Source organism: Pholis gunnellus, assembly GCF_910591455.1.
Source record: "Pholis gunnellus genome assembly, chromosome: 5".
In the NCBI taxonomy this organism is placed as follows: Eukaryota; Metazoa; Chordata; class Actinopteri; order Perciformes; family Pholidae; genus Pholis; species Pholis gunnellus.
Genome location: NC_136531.1, coordinates 27709063 through 27721400, shown reverse-complemented (window position 1 = coordinate 27721400; position 12338 = coordinate 27709063). Strand labels below are relative to the sequence as shown.

The following is a 12338-nucleotide window of genomic DNA, read 5'->3' as shown; positions in this document are numbered from 1 at the left end:
AGCTACATATTAGGCAAAGTGAACATCTTTTCTTCTACATAGTTGTCCTCAGTCTCATCTGCTTAACTTGGTCATGGAGGCATCAACATTTAATAGAGATGGTAAATTAACAGTGAAAACTCATCATAGCTTATATCTATATATGTATGTGTGTTTTATATTATACTGAATATTAATATATATATTATACTGAATTGCCTGTGAGGGTGACGAAAATAAGATGTTATTTACTGCTTTTTTTCGTGTTGGAATAAATGTTAAATATTTCACTGCAAAGTAGTAATGCGTGTTTGATACCTTAATTTTTTTGCATTAAATCGTACTGGGATGTTTGCTGAAATTGATTGGATGGCCCTACCTAGAAAATGTTCCACCAGCCGCCACTGCCTCTATCCATAGATATGTCGGGGACTGATTGTTTAAAGAAATTATTTGGAGTGAATGGGCCCCCTTTAAAGCTATGATCACACACAATATTGACTAGCCTACTGGCAAATCCAGTACAAAACTAAAGGTAGGCGACACATGTAATATGAGTGGTGGAGATCTAGACTGTAATCTGGTTAGATGTCAGATTTTATGCTATGATTCCGTCAGATGATCCTGTGTGGAATATTACGAGTTAAAGATCAGACTCCTGTGATTAAATCTGCCAAGCTGTCACACAGTTTAGCTCCCACTACGCCGGAACACGCACGCACATGCCTAGCCTACATAGAAAGAGCTGAGGGCTGTGTGTAGGCTGTCCACTTCAAGGACAAAAATAGTGTCGTCCACACGTGGGTGCGCACGTGAGATGGTCATGTGCGTTAAACACAACAACAACAAAGCCGTTCCGCCAGTAAGATTTGTCCACTAGCTCAGTGCCCTGCCTCACCCAGCTCGTCTGTTTTCAGCCTAGCTCGCGCTCAGCTGCTGCAGTCAGTTTATTTGAGCGGTAAGCGCGTGAGGTCCAGCCTCGGAAAGATGCCAGAAGTTCCGACCGGAGCTCCGGAGATGTCCAGGAAAAGAATCGCTGAGCCCGGTCCGCTACCAGAGAGGAAAAAGGCCTGCTGGGGCATTCTGACTAGCCAAGGTCGGTAGACTGTGCTGTGTTTAAAAGCACAGGTTGTTTATGCTGCTGGGCAAATGTAGAGAGGGTGGTCAAACCTATAAATACAATTGTGTAAAAAGAAGAATTAAAAGTTCCAGCCTAAATGATGTAGGCCTATGTTATAGGTTTTGTGGGCAATAGGATATGTTTGCCATTTAATATTGGGGCCTCTAATTTTGCCACACATTTTACAACTTTTGACAAAATAAAAGAAAGCCTCTCAACTCGCAACAAAGCTTTTATAAACCGTTTTAAAAACAAACATCCTGTATTTTACTGCTGTCTAGTAGCAATTGACAGTGCATTGCTTAGGCCAACTCTTATTGTCATTTTCTGAACTGAAATTTAAAAAGGGATGGGGTTTCAAGTAGTACGCATTTTTTTACTGCCATTTGGTATATTTGTCCTTCATTCTCGGCAACCAAAAGGAATCCAAAATCCAGAGTTTAAATATGAGGTAATCTTAAATGTGATGATATATTTTGACCTTACTTTCCCATTAATTTTCTCCAACACTGTACAGTAAATAACTTTGATTTTGAACATGACTCCATAGAGACATTCAGCAAACATTTGAAGGAAAAACCATGACAGTTCAATGAGCAAATTGACTGTGTGTTATAATGTAAATTCATCTGTACTGTAAAATAGCTTCAGATTTTACATGGTCATAGTCAGGTTAATTCTAAGCAGGTTTACATTAAAAATGTCAACAAACCAAATCATTTATTCATTTGATTCATGAGAATTTAAAATGGGGACCTTTTAAATACAATATCATTTTAGCATTTTGAGTATTTAAATCCATTGTGCTTCTCAGCAAACCTAAGCAAACTTAAAATGGAGACCCTTTTTATCATATTTTTGGACTTCTTTGATGACATCACATATTCAATAAGACATATTTATTATTTAATGTGTAGTAAATTATAGCTGTGATGCGAGTCTTTGTCTTTTTTGGCCCCTCAAAAAACTGTTACCATAACAGCACGAATAGATTGGCATCAAAATTCAAGTGCTGTGCGTCTCGTTCTCCCTGTCTGTGCGCTCTCAGCACGTTTCACCACATTATTATTTAGGAATTTGTTTTTCACTGCGTGAGTCTTGCGGTCAATGCTTGAGAGTTGGCAGCCTTGCACAATATTTTCTTGCACCAACTTACGTCCACCTGTGCCATAGAAAGAGCACTGGATCGTTGGAGTTCATTCCTATGAACGTTACTCAGTAGCGAATGAAGCAAAAACAGTTTGACTTTAAAATTCTAGCACATTCAGATAAGCTTACCTGGATCTTCTGTAAAAAATGTTGTATCCATGGGCCTAAAGAGCAAGCGTGGCCTCTCAGGCCTCAGTCCAGCCTCTGTGTCGGACTCATTCACTTGAGGAAAATAACTTAGCTGTTAGTGAATTTTACAACTTGTAGGACCTAATGGTTTGAATAAAGGCTATTCCAATGTCTGTACTGGGAAGTTTATTTACATCAAAAAGAATTACCCCTAATTTACAGATGTCTCTTTCAGTCAATGGGAAAAGGTTTTTTCTGCCCAATGGAGTGGTCCGGAAGTTGTAATTCCAGCATGTATAGCTGAGAATTACCTGCACAGCTTAAATTTAAGTAGAGCTAGGGTCCGTGTGATGTCAATTTCGTCATCAGAGGGTGTACAAGTAGGCACCATCATTTTATTTATATCATATTCAAAGATGGTTTTAACTTGGCTCATGGCCGTGTTAATTACAAAAATGTCCTTATTTACACCAAACCATCCCATTTGCTTGAGAGAAATGTTATTTCAAGCAGGCTGTATGAGATGGGCTATATCACAATACTGTGGAAAGATATATATTTATCTACCACGAAAGATTTGACTGTTTATACTGTGTAACTGTGTAATATCACTATCCCTTTAAAAGTATACTCTGAAGATTTAGCATTACACTACTGCACCCATTGTCATGTCAAATACAAGCAGCAACCTCAGGTTGTTGAGAAATAAAGCCAAAGCACTGTCTTACTTGCACTGTCACTTGAGGCTGGCTCCAAAAGCGAGTCAATCCCCATAGACCCATATGTTAAAATGCTCAACTTTACAGCAGAAATAAATATGTTTACAGCCTGGTTTCAAAATGGTTTTGGTCTCTACAGCTAAAATCTCCATTTGTGACAACTGTGCTATGGGAATATTTATAAAACTTACCAGTTTAAATTATAGTAAGACATAAAGTTAGTCATTATGAAGGTGTGCCGTATCAGGTGCTAACTGCCTGCTCTGCCGTGTCACACGGGAATGCCTGAACTCCTCCAAAGATGTACCTCTCGTCTGTTTTTAGAGTTAGGCTGTCGTCACTGCCAAGATTGCAACAGTTGGAGCAACTTTTGAGCATCACAACGACTCTTCAGAGAGCTATGTCACAGACTACATCCGCTCCACAGCAAGGTGAAATCCAACAACATGGCAGACATTTTGGGGCCAATCAGAGAGTTGTAGCCATCCCTTTAAAAGTGAGCATGTAGCATGTACAGGGGTCAGGGACAGACCTCACAGACCATCTAAATATGGCCGCCGTTTCTGTAACCGTTTAGTCTCAGCAGATTGAATTATAATAAAAAAGGCTTTAAAACATATGAATAAGCTGGTTAAGTTAGTTTGTTAGGTTTGATCTCAACACACTGATAGGATTGCTCTACCTGTGGCGCAAGCAACCAGTCAGTTATCCAGCTACTTATTCAGTTAGCTAGATAGCTAGCTAGTAGTTATTATTAGTATTTGCAGTGGCTGACAGTGTTCATTGGAGCCGGTAAGGGGATCTTCCAGTCTGACAGACTTGACATAAGGACAAGCAGGTGTGGCGGTCTTTCATTTCACTCAAAATGTCTTATATCTACTAGTGGCTGGATGTGCCGTGGGGAGAAGGAGATATGGGTATGCTGTAGACAAGACTGTGAGTTTATGTCTGTACTGAGGTGCAGTGGTGATGCCCCAGCTGTTGAGGAAACAGCTCACTCCCACTAAATATAACCACAGGGAGCGAAGCTGAAGACCTGCTACAGATTGTGTTTTGAACAGATATTTTCCTTTAATTCAAAATGAGTGGGGCTACAACTAACGACTTCTAGGTTGCAAACATTTTTTAGCTACTACTATACAATTCTTTGTGATTTTAACGTATCACTGTTTTGTATCTTTAAGTGTAAGATGAGAAACTTGCAACCGAGGTCTCCCGCCAGACACAAACCAGGGACTTTGCAGTTGATGCACAGTCCTGGTCCGCCATGGCTCCCTCTGTAGTTCAGTATCAGTTTTATGCATGTATATGTATTTGTTTTTTAGCACCTCTCACAATGTACTTACACAAAAATAGCGAGGGAAAAGGACAACAAAGCTGGAAAGATTAAAAGAAATAAAACGTCTAACTACAAATGTTCTCTAAGTTTTAAACAAAACAAATAGTGCAAAGAAATATATACTGAATATATATGAACTGAATGATTATGTACAGTATGTACATGTAAAGATGACTATATTCTATACATTGTTTTGGATTTATTTTGACCCCAATGCGGTCAGTATAATGTAATGGGACGAACACTCACGCTTCTCAATATTTGATGCAGCAAAATGGTGAAATCAAAAACATATTTGCTAAATGATGAATGAGAATTTAGATCTATAACTAACAATGAAAGTAGGCTTGCGCTGTAGAATTTAACTTCTTTTTGGTGTAATTCAGCTCATTCTGGTGCCCCTGACTTATTACAAATTATTTTAGTAGCCTCCTGACAATCCACCATAGAAAGCAGTGGTGGACCGTCAAGGCCAGCAAAGCCTTCTCTGCTGGCCGAAACAGAATCACAAAGTTATAGCTATTTTATAATTTAATATTTTTTCTTCAATACACTACATGTATTATAATTTATAAAAATATTTTCCCCATTATCTTATTTTCTCATTGCTCTGCTTCCAGTGCAGCTTGTTTTAAGTAGAGCTTTTATCCAATCAGATTTCACCTCTGTGTCTCTAGGTAAGAAGAGAGGCCCAGGCCTGCAGACTCACAAGTGAATCCCTTTGCAGTTTAAGTGAATGGGGACGATATTGTTGATTGTCATGGTGTTCAACCAATCAGATCTTTAGTTTGACATGTTGGGCGTATTCTTTGACGTGCCAGAGCCTTCTAGCTGGCCTACAAGTACGTCAGCATTAACGGGCAGCTCAGTTTTCAGGAGCAGCTCTGCAGTGAGGTGCAGTGTGTGCTGTGATTGGTCAGTGGGCGAGCACGTGACTATTGGAAAACGAAACTTTAGCAGTAAGTGTTCAAATTAAAAGATATGGAAGAAATTATGAATTCTTTTGCATTTTGCTTGGTGTAGATTTTTTTTTTTTACCTAGCTTTGTTTTTTTAACACTCAAAGGCTGAAGGAGGAGAAATGGATTTGTGAGTTGGGATTTAACCGTGGGATTAAACTCTTTGTCAACAAAGAAAGGAGGATGGAGTTTGTCTTTGGGTGAACAGCATTTGGTAAGTCAACTGCATTTGATTTTTTACATCTAATATCTGAATGGCCCTCGAGTGTGTAGCAGAATGCGTGTTCCGCTGCAGGTCTGCTGGATTGATTTGTTGCTTTGTTGTCATACAAATATATGTGACCGGTTCTTGTGAGTTTGTTGTCATTGTGTTAATTATATAGATTTGGACTGTATGCATTGTCCGTTAATTACGATGCATACCGTCATGCGCAGAGTTATTGTTTGTTAAGCTAGTTTAGTGTAGCCTCCCAGAAGTGCGGGGCCTCAGCTGTTTTTTGTTATTGTTCTGGGTTCAGAGGTCACAGCCCGTTGTCTCCTACGTGAGCACAGTCCACCGAAAACATTATATTTCCCACAATTTAAGTTTCTGAATTTTCCAAATGCACTAGTATTATTCAAACGTATTGTTCGGTTCGTAAGCCTCGTACCAAACGGTTTAATACGAATATGTCTATTGTTACACCCCTAGAAACAAATACCCGTAGCTGTGGCGCCATCATGAGGTTTTTAGGTGGTGTTTCGGCTGCAGGACAGCACTGAAGGCCCAGGTATAAAATGCTCGACCCACCACTGATAGAATGAGGCAGATACCCCCAAATTATTCTTTAAAGCCCTTGTAGACTCTTTATGTGTTTATAGAGAGGACTCTGTGTCACGTTTAATGGCGTAGGAAAGGACGGACCCAAATGCAGGGAGACACGGGGAAACAGAGGGTTGAATATAGGTGGTTTTCATAGTAAAGAAAATGTTCAACACAAAATTCGCGAAACAGAGGAGTTAAAAAATGGGTAGGGAAATTGTCCAATGACACACAACTTCAAAACAGGCAACACGGTAGGGAAGAGCAGAGATGAATCAGGGAACATACGAGGGACATATCAGCAGAACAAGTAACACAACGGACCAGGATACACCACAGACGACACTGAGACAGGGGACGCACAGGGTTTAAATACACTGGGAGGGTGCAGGTGAAGGGCGGGGCAGACAATCACAAAGGCGGGAAATAGACAAGGACAGGAAGTGAAGTGAACACAGGACACAAGAGGCAGGGAAAGTCAAAATAAAACAGAAGAAACAATTAAACCCAAAACCCAAAACCGTGACATTCTGACAGCTTGAGTTTGTAGTAAATCAGTGTTCTATCCCCTGCATACTGTCATGTCCATCACCATCCATCCATCACTCTGTCAGAGAATGTTCAAATCAAGTGAAATTCAATGGCATATAACAATATAACTTTGTGTCAATTAAGTGGCACATTTTGCTACACTTGTAACAAAACTGTTCCTCTGTTTCCTTGTGTGTGTGTGTGTGTGTGTGTGTGTGTGTGTGTGTGTGTGTGTGTGTGTGTGTGTCCAGGGTCCTGGGCAGATCGCTCCCCTCTCCATGAAGCAGCTTCTCAGGGTCGACTGCTTGCCCTGCGCACTCTGCTGGCCCAGGTAAGGTCCTTACACACACACCCACCCACACACACAGGACATTTGGCAGGGATTAGTTTTTGCACTTTGTGTTTGGTACATTTAGTGTGTGGAAACTTATGTTGAATTAGGTTGTAGTCAAGAAAAATACTTTTTTGATCCAGAAGCCTCAGTTTACTTCAGAAAACTCCAATGTGAAAACCTTGTGGGTAATAGACTTGTAGTTGAATATATTATTAGATTCATTGTTTGAATGTGTTCCATTTTTTAATGCTGGTCTGCAGCTGAATAGCACTCTATACAACATACAAAATAAGGATGTGATATTCTAGCAAATAGCCTACCCTTAATACCCCTGCCCCCATATAACCCTAACCCCAGATTAATAGATTACATACAAGGATGTGGAAGTGAAAATACTTTGAATTAGTCTTAAATTCATAGCTCACAGTAAAAATAGAAATAAAAGTGATCATGAAAAGTCAACATCTCAAACTCTGCAAACTTAAGTCGCTGTCTCTGTTATCATTTACTCTGAATTAATTCAAAACAGAAAGACTGACCCTAACAAGTAAAATAGAAAGACAAATTCAAACAAGGCAGTGTGATTCCTAAACAACTAAAGTCATAACACTGTGTGCTTTGAATTTTTTAGGGATATCATGCCAACATTGTCACCATTGATCATGTGACCCCTCTCCATGAAGCCTGCCTGTCAGGGCATGTGGCCTGTGTCAGAGCATTAATAAATGCTGGAGCAAATGTAAGTATTCATCTTCTTATCCCCACCATTATTACATGTTCACCATGTGTCCACCCTAAAACACATTACTGTCATTTAGCAGCTGCTTGATATAGTGACTGTTGTGTATTTCTCACATATATCTGTGTGTCTAGGTGAATGCTGCCACCATCGATGGTGTCACTCCTCTGTACAACTGTTGTGCCTCTGGGAGTGTCGGTTGTGTGGAACTGCTGCTGCAGAATGGAGCACACACACACACACCCCACACACACTTCCCCTCGGCTCTGCACGAAGCCTGCAAGAGAGGTAAATACACAGAACACAGTCTTTGTGGCAGTATATGATTTAACAGTTCAGTATCCAGTATGTGTAGTTATAGTTGGATTAGTCTGTGTGTCCAGGCCCAATATCTCAAACACCACATCTAGAGCTGGGCAATATATTGATAGTATATAGATACTGTGAAATGAGGCTAGATATCTTCTTAGATTTTGAATATTGCAACACTACTTGCAAGGCTTTTTGAAGGCGTCTTTAAAGATTGGGTCAGCTGTTCTATGATTTGCCTTTACCCACTTAGTCATTATTTACACATTACTGATGATTATTTATCAAAAATCTCATTGTGTAAATATTTTGATAGCACCAATGGTCAACCCTACGATATCATTGCAATATTGTGTCAAAGCATTTGGTCTTGCTATTTGATTTTCTACATATCATCCAGCAGGTTTTGGTGGAATGTGGCTGGAAATCTGACCTCACTTATGCATGGTTGCATTTTCAGAACAAAACAGATCAGCTACTGCAACATTTATAGGTCAGGTTGTAATGTGTAACTACAGTAGAAAGGTCAGATCGTGGTAAAAACCTGATAACAAAGAGCACTAAGGGCTCCAGACTGCAACCATTATTTGTGAGACTGCCAGTTAAACACAGCTTTTGGTGCACGTGGACAAGCAGCATAGACCTTTATCAAACAATCCATTTAGCTGCTAACATGTTACAAAGTGATTATTCTTATTATTTGAAACACCATGCTGTACCAAAAAAATCAAGTGTTGATGCAATCAACTGAGAAAGTTGGTAAAAGTGGAAAAATGAGTCCTGAGCCCTGGGTATTGCTCAATAACTTGGCAAATCAAAAGCAACATAAGCTTTTACAATTACCCTTCAGCATTTTAAAGTTTGTGAATGTTTCATCATTGTGTGTGTGCGTCCAGGTAATAGCCAGTGTGTGGAGTCCCTGCTGTCTCATGGAGCAGATCCAGACTATGAAGTGTCCCACTTGGGCACTCCTCTCTACATGAGCTGTCTACACCGACACACGGCCTGCTCAAAGATCCTGCTGCACAGTGGTCTGTCTCATTTACTACATTTTAACTTGTAGGACACCAGTGTTACCTGCTGTACTTGGAGCAGGTGCCCACAGTTTTCTATGGCCCAATTCCAATCTCCAGGACTCACAGACATTGATGTGCGTTCCCGCAAAGTCCGTTAGGGTTCAGGACTGTCCCACTGTCAAATCATCGAGTGTTTGAGGGCTCTCTCGCAAACATATTCTGATCTCTTTGATCCAGAAAATGAACAGCTTTAGTCACTATGCCCAAAGTTTTGCTAAATGAATCCTGCAAAAAGGGCTGTGAGTCCAAGGCCCCTAAGGCCTCAAGCATTGAACCCTCAGGGACTTACTGATGTCACCTGGTAAGTGATTGAGTGTGAGAGACTGAAAGGGCTTGAAATTATATAAATACGAATGGGACAGCCCTTTGTGGCGACGCATCACGTTACTTGATGACACCAAAACATGTTATGTACAATTGTGGGTATTTATTTTATATTTCTAATACTTCCTGATTTGAACGTCTTGCAGACTCTTGCCTTATGAGATGAGGGATAATCTATTTATAATCTTTATAATCTTTTTAATAAATGGTTGATGAATAAATCAGGTGTGTAATAAAGCCTATGCTTGAATTCCTATGGTTCACATTTTTATATGTACCAGCTTAAATCGTTGATGTTTCTGTGTAAATTGACTATGCCAGGCAGAATACATGTGCCATCCACTTTTTTTGAACTTTTAATTTACACCTCCAGACTTTCCTTGGTAACCTTGTGTTTAATGTCACAACACTATGAATAGTGGATAATTCCCTCAGGGAAAGTCTGCAGAAATGAGGACTTACAGAGGGTGTGCATAAAAGACTCAAAATGTCTGCGAGAGAGCCTTTAAATACTTAATGATTTTACAGTGGGACAGCCTTGAGCCCTCACAGACTTTGCGTGACCGCATCACAAAGTCTGTGAGTGTGGACATTGGGATTGGGCCTTAGACTAAACTACCAGCAACCGTTACACATTAAAAGGAATGTTTTGATTTAGTGCTAATATAGAAAATATTGCTTAATGCAACTTTAGTCAGAATGTTGTACTAAAAATACCTTTTACTTAGGCTGATTAAGACTAATCTGGAAGTTTTCCTGACCACCCAAAGTCATCCCAATGTTCTTCCCTGTCTATTTGTAATCCTCATTACTGAATAGATTACAATGCTCTCTATCAGACTGGAGCCAACCGGCAAAGGAATCAATAGCAGACTCAGGACACAAGGCAGTGAATCAATGTACTTTAAGGCAATGTAAAAAAACAGCAAAGGTATCAAAAACGCTAGGCAACAGTCCAAAAAATACAGAAACAGGGTCTTCAAACTAGAGAAATACACTGAAACTAGAATGCTGGAATGCTAACCACAAAGAGCTAAGACGAACTGGCAACAGACAAGGAGAGCACAAGGACTAAATACACTGAGGAGTAAGGGTGATGAGGGACAGGGAAAACTAATGAGGCAGGTGAAACTAATTGAGGAGGTGGCAGACAGTCACACAGGTGGGAAAACAGTGAAGATTTCTGAAATGAGAGGGGGGGTGAGTATACCAAAATACTAAGTGAAAAGCGGAAACAATGAAAACAGAACGTGATAAGGAGGCTTGGATGCATCACCTGGCCTGTGGTTCTCAACTTTTTTTTGTATTGTGACCCCATTTAAATCAAGCAATGTTTATTTATGACCCCTTGTCACAGGTTATTGCCTTGGAGTGGGCATTTCTTCCTACTGGGGGTGTCTCAGTTAAAGGATTTTTTTCAGGTGAAGGTATGCAGTGTCCAACAAGAAAAATGAAAAAAGAAGAAAAAACATTTTTCAGGATTATCTTGGGACCTCTTTTGGGGTCCTGACACCCAGGTTGGGTTCCACGACTCAAGGCAGTTTCTCTGTGAAGAAGTGATGCTTCTTTATATTCTTCTGAACTCTAATAAAGGGTCTAATTCTAATTTGTTGCTCTGCATAGGGGTCAAATCAGGTTTATAGTTATCTTCTCTTCCATCGACAGCATTAGTAAATGTATTATTAAAATCTTCTCTCCTCTCCTCTTGTCTGCGTCTTCTCTAGGAGCCAATGTTAATGTAGGCAGAGGAGGTGACAGCCCTCTGCATGCCACTGTCAGACAGGACAGTGCAGATCAGGTGTCAGTGTTACTGGACTATGGAGCTAATGTCTACATCAGAGACGGTAACGATCAGCGGCCTGTGGAGCTAGCGCCTGCTGGTGGAAAAACACAACAGCTGCTACTGACATTTGAAGGTACTGCAATATCTTCTTCTGCAGTGATTCTCAACATTGATGCATGGAACCACTCGAAATTCAGGTTGTATCACAACAGTAAGAGGAAATCTCTGTCTCTTTCTAGGTTGTCCGAGGAGTCTCTACCAGTTGTCTCGACTCCAGATCAGGAACCTGATTGGTCGATCCAGACTGAAACTGCTCCCCCTCCTTCCTCTCCCTACCCTCCTCACTGACTACCTGGAGCACATATAGGATGATGGGCACACATACAGTAGGACAGGGAAAAGCAACTACAATTCAGTTGACATTTCTTTAACATTTGAAATTTCGATGTGCCAAGCCCCCTATTAACCATTTTATGTCAACACACATCACAATGTTTTCAACTGTATGGTTGAGTTTGCCTACTACAACGTCATTACACCACAATACACTGAAGATTTACTCTGCTGCAAGCTGTACTCTGGGAACATAGTGCATTGCCTTTGTGTTGCCATAATTGGTTTATTTTAAATGTTTATTCATTAGGACTTGTTTTTCCCCTGACAGATGATTGCAACTTTTGGTGATCTACACTTTGAAATTATTTTGTTACCATTTGTTCGTCCAGCACAATATGTCATTTTGTAAATATTGGAATTTATTTCCCATTGACAAGTCCGACCTCCAGGTGTTTGCATGAATATGTAAATAAATATGAATAAATGATGACATGTCGACCCCACTGACCTGTCCAGCAGTCTCACAGCAGTGAACATGGACAAATGGTACACTATTGTTTGCAAAAGTAATGTATGAGGCCAGTAGACTTTTTTAAATTGTCATGAGGTCATTTATTAAGGTATTGTGAGAATACTTATTTATGGTTGACTGCAGACTTAAACACACATTTAGTCTAGGAAGATTCTCAGTCCAAGTCATATAAGCAGCAT

General features: G+C 40.1%; 1 protein-coding gene across 1 annotated transcript; it reads left to right on the top strand.

The window, feature by feature from the left end:
• Positions 1 to 775: 775 nt before the first annotated feature.
• asb5b (ankyrin repeat and SOCS box containing 5b) lies at positions 776 to 12114 on the top strand. Its single transcript, XM_079158944.1, is given in 8 exon segments — positions 776 to 856; positions 859 to 1075; positions 6978 to 7057; positions 7692 to 7799; positions 7934 to 8087; positions 9005 to 9139; positions 11233 to 11424; positions 11531 to 12114. Coding segments are annotated over 8 exon segments (1074 nt in total). The 5' UTR covers positions 776 to 796; the 3' UTR covers positions 11659 to 12114.
• The last annotated feature ends 224 nt before the right edge of the window (positions 12115 to 12338 follow it).